At 40.0% G+C, this 18822-nt stretch overlaps 1 protein-coding gene across 2 annotated transcripts in view; it reads left to right on the forward strand.

Annotated features, from left to right (window-relative positions):
- The window catches only part of SHANK2 (SH3 and multiple ankyrin repeat domains 2), a 240978-nt gene that overhangs the window by 47928 nt on the left and 174228 nt on the right, over nt 1-18822 (forward strand). The window contains exon 1 of one of the 2 annotated variants that reach the window (XM_041459184.1): nt 18070-18106. The exons of the other annotated variant lie outside the window; for it this stretch is intronic. Within the exon in view, the coding sequence (XP_041315118.1) occupies nt 18070-18106 (37 nt within the window). Of the gene's footprint in view, nt 1-18069; nt 18107-18822 lie in introns of those variants that run through there. 2 annotated transcript variants of the gene reach the window in all.

Genomic DNA, 18822 nt, shown 5'->3' on the forward strand with positions numbered 1-18822 from the left:
ACTGAGTAGTGCAGCTTCTTAAAAAGCAGACACAGATTAATAGCTACAATAACAGAATGCAGTAAATATTTAAAACCAGTCCAACAAGTGTTTTGTGAACTTCTTAGGGTATTTGATGCTGAATATTTCAGAGAAAATACTCGGGCTGGTTTTGGATTGTAAAATATGAATTCTCAAAACCCAACCAAAGAATAACAGAGAAGAAACAGAGGGGAAATCATGTTGAGGATGTGATTTAAGTTTGAAATAATTCCAGCATGTGCTTTGTGAGCTCTTTTTGTGCCGGTGCTGCTGCACTTCCAGGGCAGGGGGTGGTGGTGGTGTCTTGTTCCCCACTGCAGATGTTGGTCCCTGACCTGCACATTTGTTGCTCAAAGCAGTGTTTCTTGGCTCCAGGTATATCACTAAGATATTCCAGGCTTCCAAGTCCTGTGCCACATTCCTGTGCCAGCCTTAATCCCATTTAATGTTCTTCCCGACCTTCCAGTCCCTCATTATAATTTCCTCATTTCATGCTCAGAGTGACGGGGACAGCAGAGCAGGAGGAACTATGAGGAAGTTTCTTCCTCATCTCCTCTAAATGTTTGTTCTGTCTACTTTTCCATTTTCAAATCATGCCATGAGAAAAGCTTTGCTTTTATGGGTTTCTGCTTTCAAATTCTCCCCTTAACATGGAATTCTGACCTAACTTCTTTTCGATGTTGCCTTCATTCCTTTGCCCTTCTTAAAGGATCCAGCTTCCCATATCCAAGTAGAAGTCCCTGGAATCCGTTGCTGTCAGGTAAGGGTTGAACCATGGTCATTTTTCTGTTTGGAGGCAGTCGTAGAAAGGTCTGGTTTTGGTGCTCTTGTTCCTGGTTAAGGTAAAACAAAGAAACATGGAATACTTCAGGACCACAGCTTTCCCAAAAGGAAGGGCTTCATACACCCATAATCTGTTGACTTGAGCTAAACTTGGGGGTAAGTAAAGAGAATTTCCAGGAAGAAATTCCTCCCTGTGAGGGTGCTGAGGGAGGGCCTGGTTGCCAGAGAAGCTGTGGCTGCCCTATCCCTAGAAGTGTTCCAGGCCAGGTTGGAGGGGGCTTGGAGCAACCTGGGCTTGTTGAAGGTGTCCCTGCCCATGGCAAGGGCATGAAACAAGATGATCTTGAAGATTCCTTCCAACCCAAGCCATTCTATGATTGTATTCAAAATTTTGAGCTCAGAATGACTCTGAACTCCATATATGGTCTTGAGAACCTTGACAAGATAGATGGAATAAAGTGGGTTTAGTATATTCATTGTGATTAATAGAATAATCTTCCTTAAATGTTTTATATTGCACCAATATATACAAAATAATTTATCTCATGAAGTGATTAAATGCTGCATGACCCCAGTCCCTGTGCCAAAGGGGCTGTGACTTCTTGAGATGTTTGAGACTAAACATTCTCTTATTTTAAAAGTGGTGTTACTGCGAGGAGTACTGGATATTTAGATTGTCAAGGAAAAATAAAGCAGTTGAGCACCTTGTCTCCCAGTTTTCTTGCAGATGACGCTTCAGTAAGGATTCTGTGTGCAGGTAGGCTGCTCCATGTGGTCCTACAGTCCTTTTTGTCTGGGAAAACCAGTAAACGTGAAGCAGAAAAAGGACAGCTGTGGTTGGAAAACTTCTGCATAAAAAAGGGAATGTTTTATTTCCATTAGTACAGATAGAATTTTTTTTCCAGTCTCTTTTAATGGAAATGGTTATTGCTTAATATGCAGATTTATTTTACTGTGTTTTAGTGTATTGATGTTTAAATGTGATTTGCAATGACTCCAAATTTCACTGAACACTGTAGGCTGGAATTTTTTTTAATTATTAAAAACATCCCTCCTTATTTTTTCTTCGAAGTCAATGGAATTTGGGCATGGATATCCTCTTGATCATCCCAACTTTGGAATTTAACTGAGCCAATGGTCTTGGTGCTGCTCTGGTTTTTTCAATGTGTCTGCATGAGCCATGCAGAATTACAGAGAGGGTAGCTGTAGAATATACAGGCTCAAATTTATTCCTGTAAAATGTTTATCAAGAACGGTTTACATGAGGAAAGCTTACATAAAGAGTTTCTGTGGTAAGCCTACAGCAAGCCCACTTTTCCATGGACATGTGTCCAGACATCTGGAAATGTGCATATCCATTTTTCATGGTGCAGTGAGTGACAGAAGCCATTTTAGAGTAATTAAGTTCTCAAAACTTGAAAGAAAATCATTCCAATTCTCTAGAAAAGAAGAGGAAATCTGAGGTTTTTCAGGGTGCCGAGTATTATCAAAAGCATAAAGGGAATATTGAACACACTTTGTGTTGTTTTAGAGGTATTTGCTCTTCTGACACTTTAAATCTACTGTATCATTTTGTGGATCTGAGTTCCAGAAGTCAGTGGGACTGCATGTTTGATTCTGGATCAAAGGAATTATTTCCAGGATTTAAATACATGTTGGAGCATCAAAAGCCCCACTCAGAGTTCTCTTAAAACCCAAATAAACTTTTAAAATCAACAGGGGTGGATTAGCTAGTATGTTTTCCATCATGAGTGTAAGACATGATTGAGATTCCATGTTTTCCTTGATGCTTGTATAGTACATTTTGGAGGAATAAATCATGTGGGATAACTGTTGTGTATTATAGTTTAATTTGCTTCTTATTGTTTGGAGAGAAGTCACTTAAACTGGGGAAAGACATTCAGTTAGAAAAAAATTAATTATTATCACTTGCTACTGTTATGCCTGAAAGAAAGAAATCATTTCTTAGTGTGTAGTTCCACATTGCTGTAGGAAATTGTCAGGATGTAGATTCCTTTGGACTGATGTTCATGAAGAGTGACAGTGCCTGGAAGCTCCAGTATTGATAGGGCCGACAGCTTTTAATTTGCCTCTGCAGCCTTGACCCACTCAGAGCTGTTTAGATATTTCAAATAGCATTTTTCTTGATTTTTATCAAGATAAGGGCGGTTTGGAGAAGAGTTTGGTGAAATCAGCATTTTAATGAAAAGATTGCAGTTTGTCGACCGTTTGAATTCCTGTGCAGTGTCCTCTGCTCTTTGCCCAAGGTGGGAAGCTGTTCTCCATCCTGGAGACCTGTCAGTCAATCCCCAAGCTCCTGCTATTGTGTGCTCATAGCTCCCCTTAGAGCTTCCTTCTCTGGTCTTCCCCAATGTATTTTCAATGCATTTAATGTTATTTCAGCCAAAATGGTGCTGTGCTGTAACAGGAATGTTTGAAGCCTTGCCCCTGAGCCCCAGCTAAGATTAAGGAAGTTTTCAATGCTCTTTGTTTAGGTTTTGTGTTTCTTGGTTTAAAGTTATAATGTAGTGGTCCTGCAGATTTTTAAAAATTTTTATTCAAACTGTGGCATAACGAGGAATTACAGGTTGTCAGAATCAAATTGTGCTGCTTTTCCTACCATGGTTACAGGCTTTGTGAAGGAATGTATAGGTGTACCTGCTCTGGTTTTATTAGAAGGTGAAAATTATCTTGAGGACTGCTAAGCTCTGCTTATTTTTATGACATTTTTTTGTTCTTGTCAGAAGCTGCCATGGCAATTACTTAACAAGGAATTAAAATCTCAGGGCTTTCCAATTCTGCTCCATCTTTAACTGATAAATTGTTCATAAACACACAGTATGTGGCATCACCGTTCATCTATAAAAAAGGGCACTAAGAGCCCATCTAATTCTTAAAAGGATGAATGTGCAGAGAAATTCATACAGAATATTGAAAATGAAAAATGCAAAACAGGTTAGAAAACCAATCTGCAAAACTGCTAGTCCTGCTTCCACTAATTCGTATTTGTTTGCCTGCTTTGAGCTGATCTAGGCTTGATTTACCTGGTGGTTTAGCAGTTCCCTGAGCCCAGCAAGCTCTTAGATCAGCCCTCCCTGTCTCAGGACACAGTGACTGAAGTGTCTCCCTGTCCCAGGCATCCCTGACTGATGGAATGGGAGACCCTTCTAGGGGGCTCTGGTTTAATTAGCAGAGCTTTGAGTCAGCCCTCAAAGGAAGGAGCACTTGCCTGAATTGGATTTTGTCCCCCTCTTTTCCGTGCCCAGGAGCAGGAATTGTAACAAATGGAAGGAGAAGGACGAGCCAATGGAGGCACAGTTTCATAAGGAAGCATTTGGCCCCACTGAGGCTGGGTAGTCACAAATCCTGCTCAGTTATTGAAAACAAGTGACAACTTCCCAGTAACAACTTCCCCTGGCTCCTTCCAAGCTGTGAGGAGCCTCCTGCATTTTCAGGAGCTTCTCCCTGGGAGTGAGGGAGGTTACACCAGGACACATCTTTTGATATCCTGTGACATTATGCAATGCACCCATCACGTTGCATCATCATTGAAATGCTGTGCAGATAATGTCTTTGCCTTGCATTAAAGCTTAATGACAAAAAAGTTGAAATTGTACCATGAGGATAAACTGATTCCTACCAGCCTTCCTTCTGTACTGGTTTGAAAAGCTTGGCTGGAGATGGAAACATTTAATCTTGGCTTTGTTTTACCTTTTTAACCTTCTCAGTGTTTATTTTTTCAGAATTTAGGTGGAGAAATAAGATTTCCAAAAGAGCTGGAGTAGTACAACAGCCAGCTAAATCTTATTTTTCTTTCTTACTCTCCTCTTACAGAGTTTTGCGTCGGTGTTTGCATCCTGTTTAGCCTTCCATCTCTCATTTCAATTTTCCCCTGGGAGACTTTTTGCACATTCCAGTGCCCCTCATTGTTTAAACTTTAAATCAGTAACATTTTGATGTTATGGGGAGATGTAATAGGATTACCAAATTAAAAAAAAATTATATATATATATAAAATTTGAAGTCTTTTCATAGCAGTCCTTTCATGCTTGAATGGAGACCACATTCAGGACAGCACCCAAGCTCCCAGGTGATCACAGCAAGTCACAGGGTGGTACAAATTCTGCTTCTGTGGGGTTTTTTTGGCCTCTGCTTTGGTGGTTTTTACTCCACTCTGCGTTTCTCTCCATGTTTGCTTCTGTGTAATGCCTGTGGGGAATTTCAGCAGTGACTTGCACAGTGAAACAGCATCAGTGAATTATTTAAAATAGGTATAGTCACTTTAGTGTGATTTAATAATTAAAAAATCCTTTTAAAGATAAAGTCAGCTCCCCAGAGGGCTGGGGTAAAGAACTAAGAACCTTTGTTGCAGAACTGGTGGCTGTGGCCAGGAGCCCTGAAGTTTATGGATTACCATGAAATTGTCACCTCTGACAGCTACAGGAAAATCCTCTCAAGTGGCTTGAAAGTCTCTGGTGGCTTATTTACTTTCTTATCACTCAGTAAATTCAGACATAAATTATCATTGTATTTTCAGACTGTTAAAACAATACCTCTTTCTTCTTTCCATTGCTCTCTTTCAGATAATTGTTTAATGATGTAAATTAATAACTTGAGTCTGTCATTTAAAATAAGGAGATGTTATTAAAAGCCTAGGATTTCTATATAAAATTTGAAATTTTAACTCTTGCTGTGGATTTGCACATATATATAGAGTTAGAAAAGCCTTTGGCTAGCAGTTTATTTTCTACATCCATAGATATAAATCCCTGAGAAGACCAGTGTAAATTGGGATGTTGGCTTTGGATTACAAACAGCTTCATTTAGGGAACCACGCAGAGAAAGGTATTGCCTGAGGAGGCGAAAATATTTTATTTCCCTGAGAAAACAAAGTGGTTGCTATGGGACAGAAAATGATCTAATGATGGCTTTCACAGAGACATGTATCTGGACAGAATATTCAAACCACAGTGGGCAAAAATGTTGGTTTTTCCAGGATGTGGAAGATTTGTGGAAGATTTTTCTTAGTGTAGATCTGGATACTTTCAAGAAAAAAAAATGAAGAAGTGGATAGGGTACATAGGGTACAATTTAATAGTTTTATTTTTTCTTCCCAATTCTCCTACAATATTCTGCAAATGAAATCTATTTATTTAGTCAGACTGCTTTTAAATACATATGGAGAGAATTCCAGTCCTTTTGAGTGCTGAATGATGCTGTTTTGAGGGGTCACCAAGAACAAATAATGTGGGGGATTTTTGTGTGTGTAGCAATATAATGAAAAATCTAAGCAATGAATAACATGAATGAATTTAACTACTAATTAAGCGCCATGTGAGGAGGGGCACAGAAATGCCAGATCTGTACAGGTAGTTGGTGCCTAATGCTGTAAAAAAGTACATTTTAGAATGTTTGGGGGTTTTAAAATTGATTTTAGGCCTGTGCCCCAGTGAAGTTTATCTTTCAGAATTCAATTAAATGGACTTAGAAAATTCCTTCAGCAGTGAATCCAGAAATCACACATGAGCCATGTTCCCTTTTGCTCCTTGGTCTGGGAATACACACACCAGTGCTTGCTGGATTTTGCTCTAGCACTAAAGTGCTTTTGTTACTTACATTAATTACTTAGCATTTGTACTCTTCTAAATATTTGAATGTCCTTCCCAGCTTATTAAGGACACTAATTTTTAATGCCTGTAGATTAGTAATGAGTAAGTGCCTTCCTAAAAAATTTTGTCTGTTCTTGAAGGAAACAAAACCTAAAGTTGTTTTATAATACTTCTTCTCATTCATTTCATCGCTTTATTCCCCATACTAGCTTGAGGACCTTAGAGGTCTTTATTATCCATGCAAATTTCTGCTGTGGTCATGCTTGAAAATCCCACTAGCTGTGTGTGCCTTGCATGACTGCATGCAAAAATTGCTGCTTTAGATCATCCTGCTTTTGGCAGGAATAGCTGAGGATGTCATCTTGCAGTGTGATCAGCCTGCTGGGATCCTCCCATGTTCCCTGGGAGCTCCTAGCATGTAGTGTCAAGCTAGGTAAGTCTTCCTTCTTCTAGTTAAGAGCTTTTCCCCAGTGTGCTGTGTTTTGGAAAGTTCCTGAAGCCCACTGGAACAGGCACTATTTGCTGTTGGGCACAATGGTGATTTCTGTCCCTGATGTGTGCCTGTTTGCTCAGAAATACCCAGCTGTGATTATCACTGTCAGTATTAAATTGCTGCCTTGCTTTGATTTCCTATCTCCTTTTCCATTTATTTTTGTGTTGTTTAAAACTGTTCCCTCAATTTTGTCTCATAGCAAGCCTTAGATTCCTGTTTAACTACTTCAACCCTCCCCCTACAGTGTCCTTTCTCAGTTCCTTCCTTTCTGGAGCAATAGTGTAATTTTCTACCAGCCAGTTTCCTGAACTTTCTGCCCTTACACTACCTTTGCATGCAGTTAAATGCTTATGAGGTCTATTCATCACTGCTAACACAATCCCTAGACCGTGGGGCTTCTTTTCTTCTCTGCTTTTCTCCTGTATGTGTTTGCATGTCCTTTCTTTGCAGAGCTCCCCATTAGTGAAGATGTGTTTCTCACCTGGCATTAACAGTGCTGTGTTGGGAAGTTTGTTCTGTCCCTGACTTTAGGCATCACCTGCTCTGGGTAGTACTGAAAATGCAGAATACTGAGAGATGTCAAGGTGTAAAAGCCAAGAAAATGGTCGTAGTTAGGAGACAGCTGCTTCCCCCTCTCCTTTTTCCTGTAATGGAGAGTGGCAGAAGAGATAAGAAAGATCAATTAGAATTACAAAGGTTTTCCCAGCTGTAATAGTGGATAGCAACAAAATCTCTGACAGTTTTTCCTTTAAGGAACGGAGAAGAAGGTTAAAATTGGTCAGGGAGGCTCCGTTAATGAGATTCAAAACCCAAATCCCCACTGAGGCAGAGTAAGGTTTTGGTAAAGGGAGAGAACCTGTGGTTCTGATGTTATTTACCACTCAGCAATACCTATTTGCAGACAGGGCTGTCCACTCCTGGCAGTTAATGATCGGAAAATCTCCTGTAGTCTCTTCTAGCAATCCTGCAAAGGTCCATTTCTCTGGTTCTGGAGCAGTTCTGGCTTGCATAATTCGTATGGTTCTTTATTTCCTGACTGAAATTCCAGTCCCCATTGAGTCCAGAGCAAAAAAATAAATCACCTTTACTGGGGCTAGAATTTAAACAGCTGTGTTTTTCCCTTTATTTATTTCTTAACACCCACAAAATAAGAGGTACCTCTGTCCCAGAGTCAGCACTCCGTGACTCTCTCGCTGGATCCTCAGAGCCTTTCCTTTTCATAGTCTCCTACATAAACGTAAATCACTGCTTACTCCTGCATCTTCACTATTTCCTGCATTGCTTTTGGCTGCTGAATGGTTTGATTAATCCTTGAACTGCTGCCTGGTGTTCAGACCCTGAGTCAGATTTCAGGGGTTGCACTTCCCTCCCTCGTGCAGCACACTCTGCCTCCCGCCTCGTGTGCTGCTGACATTCCCTGAGCCATGGAGCAGTGGCATTCCCGGGCATCTGACAGCAGCAACCCATCTTCATTTGCTCCACTGGACACTCCTCCAGATTATAGCTCCCAGATTTGCTGGGAACCACTGGAGTTTTGGTGCATTTTCTTCCTGTCTTTCAGTCCTTCCACCTCCACTTATACTTTATTTCTTGATCTCAGATGTGTCCTGTGAGCCCCGTTTATTTCTTCTCCTTTTCTACTAATAATACCTTTGATGTTCCTTCCCAACATAAAGTGAAACATGGTCCTAGCCAAGGGGTCTTAGGGTGAGTCATCTCTAAATTTCTTGCCAAATTCTTGTCCAGGAAAGATATGTTAAAACTCTACAGAATCCCTTCAAGTAAATTTTCCATAGAAGTTTTCCTCAGCTTTTAAATTTATATATATATTCTGTTTTACCACCCTCCACCTGTCATCACCCAGCTGAGGGAATGACTTTAGGCTTTTCCTGACCCCTACTGGGAACTTGACACAGGGAATGAGAATAATCTCTGTGTTTCTTTCCCCTGCTGTAACAGAGGTGTCCTGGGTGCTGTGGTCACCTTTCTGTTGTTTGTAGCAGTTGTTCCTCAGAAGCCAGAGCTGCTGGGAATGCCTGCAGGATTGTTCCTAGAGAAACTCTCTGGTGTCCACTGGTGGACCTGAGAGCTGGGTATTTCCTTTGGTTTAGGTCTCTAGCAAATAAGAAATATTGCAAGTGATTTGAATTCAGTTGTCAGCTGAAGCTTCCTAATGTAATATCTGAAATGCATATTTGATGTCACCCTGTTTTGTTTTCTGTCCACTTTTTTCTCTGGATACACAGTGTATTCTTCATGCACTTACTTTTTGTTTATAAAGATGTGTGGTTTATTCCTGAAATATTTAATGCCTGAATTGTGCCCTTGAATTTGTGAGTGCACTCATCATCTTGATTTAGATGTGCTTCTGTAGATGGCCACAGACTGGATCCTAGGTGGCTGATGCTCAATGATCCTTCCTCCCATGAAAGTGCTGCTGGCCACATGGAATAGTCACACACATGTCACTAGTGTACAGGTGACACCAAAGGGAGAATGATTCCTCTCCTAAATGCACATTCTGCAGCTACTCAGAAACATCAAGAATCTGCACCTGGGATGCCATGACTTAGTAGAGAGCAACAAAATGCAGTTCCCATATTCATGCAATTCCTCTCCTTGCTCTGATCCCTTTCTTTTTAAGGGATGTGCATTAGCACTATTTGCATCACTTCTTGTCCGGAAGAAAACAGAGTTATTTTGAAACTTGAACACGGAAGGCAAATTTCATTGTAGTAGTCATGATGTCCGGGGCTGGGACTGCCAAATAATATCCAGAACTCTTTTCATAGTAATGTCTTGGATGTCAGCCATGCATTTTCCACTGAATTAATGAACATCAGATTGATGCCAGGAACATAAGAATAGATGACACTGCTTCTGAAATAGTTTATACATACAATTACTTTTTGATGATGGGTTTAAAGCCTGTGCCTTCTTTCTTCTTTCAACTGATCTTATTTACCTGCTCTGACTTACTACCTATTTAACAATAGTCCTTTTTTTGTTCTTGTTACATAAAATCTAAACTCAGCTGTCAGTGCAAAATTAATTTGCTGGAAGCATCAAGAAACAAGATTGGAAAAGAAGTCTTTCCTTAACATCTTCAAATATTGTAAAACACACGTGATGATGTCTTGAAGCAGAAGTAGGGATAGTATTGTGACATCACTTAAATCATTAATCTGCCTCAAAACCCCTTCAATGAGCAAGCTTTCCTTTCTCAATGGGATTCAGCACTGAGAACATTATAAATGCTGCAAACACCTACATATTTGTACAGACATAACCCCCTGCTTCAGCGGATGCAGGCTTTTTTTATCCTTTCTTAGTTGAACCAGCATGATTCATTAGCGGTTATTTTTGAGATGAAGAAATGTAGGCTACTAATACAATTTGAAATACTGTTATTTTAATGAATAAGTCAGCAATGTTTTAATTTTTATTTAACACCAAATGTCTAAATGGAGCTAAGGATAGCGAGACAATTATCAGCTTAAATTATTGGGTTTTATCTTTTAAAGATCCTGCTTAATAACATGACTTTGGATAGAGCTCCCTTTTGAATAGAAATCCCCTATTTAGGAGAGAAGATATTTTGGGGGGTGAATGGTTGTGTATTTCCCATCTTTAGCAGAAAAGACAACTGAAAGTTTGCAGTGGGAGACTCTCTGCTCAGGTAACCCAAATGTGCCTTTTCTCTGAAGTGTCAGTGTGAATTACTTGGTTCTTAGGTCCATTTTGGAATTGAGATGATGAGAATAAGAGCAGAGGAAGAATTCTTGAAAGTCACTTAAGTAAGAGGGGAATAACTGTGCTGAGGATAATGTGGGGTGCCATAACGATGGGTCTCACTAGCTCCATGTTTGAGAAGCAAAATCTACAATCACAGAAATGCTTTTTGCTTTCTACACTCACAACCCCCATGAGGATTATCTCCCTAAATTCTCTTCTCACGTCTTGCAGATTCCTGGGCTTCAAGGAGGCTGCGGAGTCAATAATTCAGTTCTCTTGGTGATTAGTTTCTGGCTTACCAATGTTTCTGCCAGGATAAAAATGGGCTGTGCTGTAAAATGAGAATGGAAGTGGCAATGCAGCTTTTTGTCATTAAATACATCATAAAGTGGCAGTACCTGTGGGAAGCCAGCCAGCAGAGAGAAAACTCCCAGAGTTTCAGTTCCTTTGCTGACAGCTCAAGCCCAGCTCTGTCTCTTCAGTAAAATGCTGTATTCTTTACTCCATGAAAGGTTTCCGCCCAAAGTGCAATAAACCAATAAAAATGTACAGTAATGTTGTATTTACTGTTTGATTGTTCCCTCCTCTCTTCACAATTAAACTTTGGCTTATTTCCACTATTGTTAATGCATTTAAATATTGCAACCTCCCATGAATCTTCCTCTTCTAGATGCTGTTTTCTTATGTCCAGCTCCTCTTCTATCCCTATCCTTTTGTCTTGGTTGCCAACTTTATATAACTTTGCTATGATGTGGTATCTTCTAGAAATTATCTCTTCTGGCCTGCTCTTACATGCCATTTATTTCCTGTTGGATCTGGGTGGCAGGAAGATTATCCTTAGGGAATTGGTGAGGGAAGCAGTGCAACTGTAGAAATGAGAAGAAGGGAAAATGAGATTGAAAAATGGCAGTGAAGCAGACCAGGATTTAAGAGCTGGAGAAGAAGGAGGAGCTGTAGCTAAAAGAAAATATTATGAATTTCTTTCTTTGCTGTTTTCTTACCCTACCTGCCTTGGCTACCTCACACTCATGCATGAACTTTAACATTTGAGCAGTTATGTACTTTGAAACTTCTACAAGAGTCCAATTTTTTTTTTTTTTTCTCATTGAGAGCAATATTCACTTTTCAGTTATGAAAATGGTGTTATTCTAAATAAAACTGACATGATCCACCAACACTTTTGGAAGCACAGATGCTTTGTCCCACTATTTACTAAAGAGGTTCACACTTAGATTAAAGCAGTGAAATCAAATCACTGAATAAAGCCTGGAACAACATAATGATTTAAGGAATTCATGGAGAGCTTCTGGTAGGAAGAAAGTTACACCAAGGCACAATTAGATTGTTTTCTGTACAACACCAGGACGCAGATGTGAGGTACAGTTCAATATTGGTGCAGATGATTTGCTGAGCATCTTGTGTAGTTGCATTTGTCCTTGTTCTCCTCTGTGACATTGGGCTGCAGCCACAAATTCAAATGCTGCATCCGAGGCCCATGAGTGTCAGATTTAGGGGAAGAGTCTTTGTTACAGGAGCCATCAGCCATGAAACTCTCTCTGAATAACATGGCTTTGTTATTTTTTTTTCCCAGCATAAACTATGTGGGTTGGGATATGCACAGCCCCTGATGTTAAGCAATATTTTTTCCCAACTCAGTGTATTCATAATGCCAGGAATGAAATTAATTTGTTGTGTACTTTAGTCCTTCTGAGTGGTGCTGCATTGGGACAAGATTTCCCAGTGTGTTATTACTGGGGAAAATTGCACCGGCTTGTTTAGAGAGCAGAAGAATTTGTAGTGGGATATAATTGTATTTGATTCCTATTTTCTCTCTTGTTGGAAGTAAAAGAATGCAGCTTCAGGGGTTCACAGTTGACTGCTTTCAGTTCAAGTTGGTTGTCTGAGCTAAATGCATCCTTCTGTCCAAATACTGTACAAGTTGTTAATCTCTTACTTCAAGAACACTTGTAAGGAGCTGGTTACTCAGAATTTGCTGCTGTGTAAAGATGAACCACTCTGGAGGAGTTCTACTTGCTGATGACAACACACCTTGAAATAAGCCCTGTTCATATTTAAAGAAATCAATTACGACAAGTAGTTTTGTGTTTTATTGACTGCAAATCACCCATTGCCTTTTTCTGAAAGAGTTCACAAAAACTATTTACTTTTTAAAAGATTCTATTTTTCCCTGTCCTCATGGCCAACAGAGAAAACTCTTTGTTATCAGGGTGCACAAATGAGTGGAGGAGAGGCACAAATATTTATTGTAGTTATTTGTATTATTCAGAGTAAGAGTGGATGGTACTTTCAACCCAAACAGGAATAATAGATATGAGGGGCTGTGAGTGCTCTGGGAGTATAAAACCTTGAGAAAGCCTTGTCAGAGCTGGCCTTCCCATTCCAGGGAGAATGTTTTCCAGAACTACAGAAAATACATGGCTTTATTTGGATAAGTTGCTTCTTTTATAGCAATATACCTGTTAAAATGAAAGCCAGCCAGCCATATTTTATTCAGATTGGCTGCTTGCTTCCACATTGCTGATAGATTTCAATCATGTTTTTAAATTCCCCTTCAGCTATCGGAGCTTTCTGTCATTGCTTTTGCTTTTCTCTCTCCAAGCTACTACTTGCAAGACTTTTCCCTCGTTATTGGCCATTGTTTCCTCCCCGATTCCAGCCTTTCACAGAGAATTGAAGGGTTTCATCTCCCCACCTTTTAACCTTCTATTGTTCACTTCTCTCTGCACCTCTGACCCAGATTCCTCACACAAAGCCATCTCTCATCCTTGGGGACAGAGGTTTTTTCTCTATTCTCAGGTAAATTCTGATCTATATATTTGTATTGCTGCAGGCAGAGCTTCAGATATTTGGAAGTATTGCCACATTGAGCCTGGTAATTTTTCTTTTTGAATCTTATTCAAACTCTTCTAGATCATAATTTCTCCTTCTTACTTAGTACCTTCCAACCTCTCAGAGAGATGTCAGACTTTGCTCTGACATGTAGCAAGTTTTGAAGCAATACTTAGCAATTTTTGAACATAATCTAACCAGAAGTTCCTCTGTCTCTCCTTGATGTGTGAGCACCTGCAAGTAAAGCCCTGAGGTGAACTGAAGTCTCCCTTCTCAGGCTCATGCAGCTCTTTGAATGCTTACCTTGCATTGCTGCTGTAATCTTAGTGAGGGCTAATTTATAGTCATGGAAATACGGGGGGGGGAAAAAAAAGGATATTTTTTTTCACTTCCTGTGATTTTAATTTCATTTATGTGGGGCAACTGTGGATTCATCAACTTTTAAATTCCCTTGGGATGTGCCATCAAACACGTACCTCTCCTATGCTTTGTTATTAAAATGACTAAAGTGTTTTCTGCAGAACTCTGTGACCAGATCTTTCCACCACATGAGAAATTGCCTCGGATTAAGCCATCCCCAGAGCTGTGCCTGAGCCCAGAGCCTTTCCAAGTCCTTGTTGTTGGTTTTCCAGGAAGTTCTGGGCAGGTTCTGGGTTCCTTGGCCCTTGTCACAGTGCGCACAGCCTGGAACGCTGGTGCCGGGTGACGGAAGGGGTGTCTGGCACATGGCTGTGCAACTCCCACTGCTATTTTTTTGCTTTTTTTTTCTAATTGATAACTCCTGCCATCTGTTCCCAAGCCATCCCTCTGCTGTCCTTTCCCACTCACAGTCTCCTGCCCCTGTTCCACCCCTGAGCTCAGGGTGAGTGCTACTGCCACGAGCTGGTTGATACCAGGGGTAGCTGGGTGCTAAGATGCTGCTGACAGAGATATAACAGCAGGTCAGCCCGGGCTGGGCTCTCCCAGCAGCATTTCAGTGGGCTCAGATGCTTCTCTCTCTGTGCTGCTTTAACTGCAGCTCCCTGAGCAAACTCCACAGATTTTTTATTCAGAAAAATTTAAAAAAACCCCAAACCCTTTGCTTTATGAAATCGGTTCAGTTGTTGCTCTGAGGTGGAGTCCTTCTAAATCTGTCACCCCTGCCTGGGTTCACGACCACCTTGTGGCTTTCTGGAATAAGCCAGTCATCTACAAGCACTGTAGCAGCCTAGGTTGGGTGGGTTTTTTTTTTTTCCCCAAGAGCCTTTATGTTCTTTGCAGTCTATATTTGAATCTCTCTTTTCTTGTCTAACTCTCCATTTGGTGGCTTAGCATACGGGAAGCCTGTTTTATGGTGCAGAGAAATGCATTTCTATATGCTGAATTTTTAACAAGAACCTATATGTATGTACCAGCTAGAGGGATTATTCTGACAGGAGCTCCAAAATGGACAAAATCAGGAAAGAATAAATCATGGCAAATCATTATCTAAGAAGCCTTAGACCCTCAAAGGTGTGTTGGAGAGATGATTAAATAAGACATTGGGCATCTAAATGCCTAAAAATAGATACTCAAGAGTGTGTAAGGCACTGATTTTCCATAGATTTCAAATAGGGGTTATGGATTTAAACACCCATAAAAACTGGTGTTAGAAAAACACAAAAGATGTTAATCAAAATTAACCTGAGAACCCATGTTTGGTTTCTGTTTAAGGTGTCTTTTTTCTCTCAGAGACATCCCCATGCAGAGCTCCCACACATTTTTCTGAGCACCTACCAAAGGAGCAGGGAAATGAGGGTTTACTGCACCTCTATTTGGAAGGCTCCTCATGATTTTTAGATTAAGGATGCTAATGGCTTGTGGGTTATATTATGCTTGGGTATAGGCACAGTCAAATTATTAAGTTTTTGTCCTGAGGTGATAATATTGAGGCTACATTTGTGAGGCAGAAAATCTTTCAGGAAGGAGTGGAAGATGCTGGAATATTTTCTAATTTGCCAACACCGCAGAATTTGGGACTTCTGTTAAAATAAACAAATTCTAATAAGCTATTAGTGAAAATGAGAGAAGCTCAAAAACTGCAGCTGCAAGTGTTCACTGACTTCCTTGATTGTCACATTTTCCCATTGTACAATAGTGGTTATTGCAGGAGGCTCTGCCATGTAGGAAGAAATTACATTTCCCACGTTGGGGGAAAGACAGACAGTTAAATGGAATAAAATGATCACTCATCAGGTGATGTCTCTGATGGTGTAGGTCTGTAAGAGTTCCCACCATTTCCACAAAACTTAATAATTTCAAGTGACTTTCATATTTTGGATGTTTTTTATAACACTGATTAGAAACCTCCAGATGATGAAATGTTACAGCTCTGGCAAGAATCTAATAAAAATCCCCTCTGGAATTCATTTTGATTGACTACAGTTGCCTGTCTGTTTTTATTTTACTGTATATGAACAGACAGGAATGAGCAGGATTGAGTTAACCCTTCCCTGGCCTAATTCCTGTCCTTGGGGGCCTGGGCTGTCACTGCTTTCCACCACTGACACCCAGAGAAAGGAAAAAGCAGTTTAAGGGTTCCATTAACACTCCTAGTTCCTTTGTGTTTTGCAGCTCCGAATATAATCAGGGGATTGGATGAAGATATTAGAAAATGGAACTCATAGAGGGTTATAATTCAAATTAGTGGCACAGCCCTGGTGGAGCAGTTCTGGTTCTGGAAATTATATTGATTCTTCTGTGGAGCTAATTAATGCACATATTTATAAGTTAATGAATTAAAGTTCAAAGTTATTTTTTAGGAAGCTTTGCATCTATTAGAAGTCAAGAAGAAGGGTTTTTCCTGTCAAATAAAGATGTTTAATGCTGCACATGTGCTGTGTCCATTTCCTCTGGTAAGAGTTCCACGTACGAAGGATAGTTGCTTTCAAAAATAAATTGAACCAAATATTATATTAGGGAAATATTCTTTTCTTTGTAAATTAAACACAGGGATGTTAAATTAAGTTGAAACTGTTCAATTTATTTATGCTTACTAATTCTTTTCAGGTCTATGTTAACTGTGAGATCACTATGCACACAGACATTAAACCTATTTAGGTAATTTATTTTCTGTCTTTCTTGAAGCAGTTTTCTCAGTAAGAAATCCCTTGATATTCCAGATAGATGCATTAGTGATCAGTGAAGAAGCCTGAAATAGAATAAATATTTATTACCTGTTATATAGTTTATATTACTAGAAGGCAATTTTTTAATGTAGGTTATTCTTTTTTATTAGACCATGCATTTCCTATACTTTGGAATCTTTATATCTTGGATTTAAGTAGATCTGCTTAAAATTTTTGTGATTTTTAGCACCTCCCCCTCCTTCCTATATGCCTGTTTCAGTTATCTGCTCTTCCTCTGGAAGCATGTTTGCACTGCCAAGCATAGTTATCCCCGGGTTTCTTTTTCTTTCAGAATTAGGACTTTCCAAACTTCTCTGGTTATATTTTGTATTTCCTGGCATTTGCATCGAATTTACCAAATGAGCTTGGTCAATTTTTTTTTTATATTCTTACTCTGTGCAAAGAGAAATTCTCTTTTATTCCAGTGTGATGGAAGGGGAGGGGAGAATAACTGTGCTTTTATTATCCCCTCTGTTTCAAACTGGAATACAGGAATATAGGTGAGAGATTCTGTGTAGTGGCAGGTCTGGCTCCATCCTTAACGTGATCATTGTGTGAAGCTTGGGACGATTTGTGCTTCTCCTCAGCTCGGTCCTTTGGAAGAAATAAATAAATAAATAAATAGGGGAAAGGGAATAAATAGCAAAAAGTGAAGAGCAGAAGGGGAAATCGATGGGGAAAAAAGAAACAGTGAAAAGGAAATAGATAAGGAAAAGAAAATAAATAGCAGAAAGTGAGTAAACAGCAACAAGCACATAAATAGCAACAAGCGAATTAACAGTGGGATGCTCTGAGCACCGAGAGGCAGCTGTGCAAGTTGAGAGCGAAAGGCAGGCTCCCGGCAGCTCCCAGCCCTGGCCGGGCTTTCCCGTGGCCAGCCCCAGCTGCTCCGGCCCCTCTCCCGCCTGGAAACGGGAATTGCTGCTCCCGGTGCCGCGGCGCTCCCGCAGCCGGCGGGCTGGGGAGCGGGAGCAGCGCCTGCTCCTCCGCGGGGCTGTGGCGGCGGCAGGTTCACATGACTAATGCTGCGAGAGATAGCAGGAGCGCCTTTTTTTTTTTTTTTTTTTTTTTTTCCTTTTTTTTTTTTTTTTTTTTTTGCGGCCCCCTTTTCTGGCTTTTTTTTTTTTTTTTTTTTTTTTTTTTGAGCAGCTCCAGTCTGTGCACAGTTGGCTCCCAGCTGACAGACAGAATGTGGGGTGGGCTTTGTCACCAGAACGCTGGGTACTGCATGCCCAGCTATGCTCGCAGTTCCACAGTGCCCAGAAACCTGCTGCTTATGTCAGGGTGCAGCCAGCCTGAACACATAGAAATTGGGTAGCTTGATTGTTGGTTTTCTTTTTTAATATTATTATTTTTTTAAATCTTTTTTTGCCTCTTTCTTGCCTGCAAAGGTTATATAATGAGGGGATTGCTGCTAAAGTAAAAAGGGAAAATGAAGTCTTTGTTAAATGCCTTCACAAAGAAAGAAGGTAAGCGATGAAAGCAGAACACTTTGATGTTTCAGACTGGTGTTTTCTTGTGTACATTTAATATGATGGGCTTAGTGACTCTATAATTAATCAATTCCTGCGATTTCTTTTTCAAAATTATCTGATGTTAGACAGTCCATTTAGGCAAGTGGTTATTAAAGCTGGATGTGACTTTATTCCTTTTAGGATGTTCTCTGAAGAATCAAGTAATTATAAAAATGTTTTTGTTCCCTGAGAAATGCATTTGGAGACACGGAAGGATTTTCCTAGGTGAATTTTGTCAGTGAATGGTGCTGAATTGCACCTTCAGATGTATGAAGTGCCAGGAATAGAATTCAGAGAGCTGGAGGAAGGATTATGTGGTACTTTCAAGTATGCTTTTAGGGATGATAAATTTAAACTTTTGGGGCATGGAATTGGTTCAGGCATTTTCATGTCATTTTATATCAAGTGTTTTTCCCAAACAAGTTTTGCCACAGTTATTCTTGCAGTTCTGAAATGTGGTGAAATATTAGGGGAAAGCAGAGTCCAACAGGGACTAGAGCATGGACATTTGCATTTCATCATTTTTTGTTGTAGTTCTGTTTTTTAATTGTGAAAATAATATAAATAATGCTGATAAGAAGCAGCTAAAAAAATATCCACCCACTTACAGTTTGCAGATTGCTGGGGAAAAGAAACAGTTGGGTGGAATATTAATCACTTCAGGCACAGAA

The sequence above is a fragment of the Pyrgilauda ruficollis genome, unplaced genomic scaffold, assembly GCF_017590135.1.
Source record: "Pyrgilauda ruficollis isolate IOZ18807 unplaced genomic scaffold, ASM1759013v1 scaffold132, whole genome shotgun sequence".
NCBI lineage: Eukaryota > Metazoa > Chordata > Aves > Passeriformes > Passeridae > Pyrgilauda > Pyrgilauda ruficollis.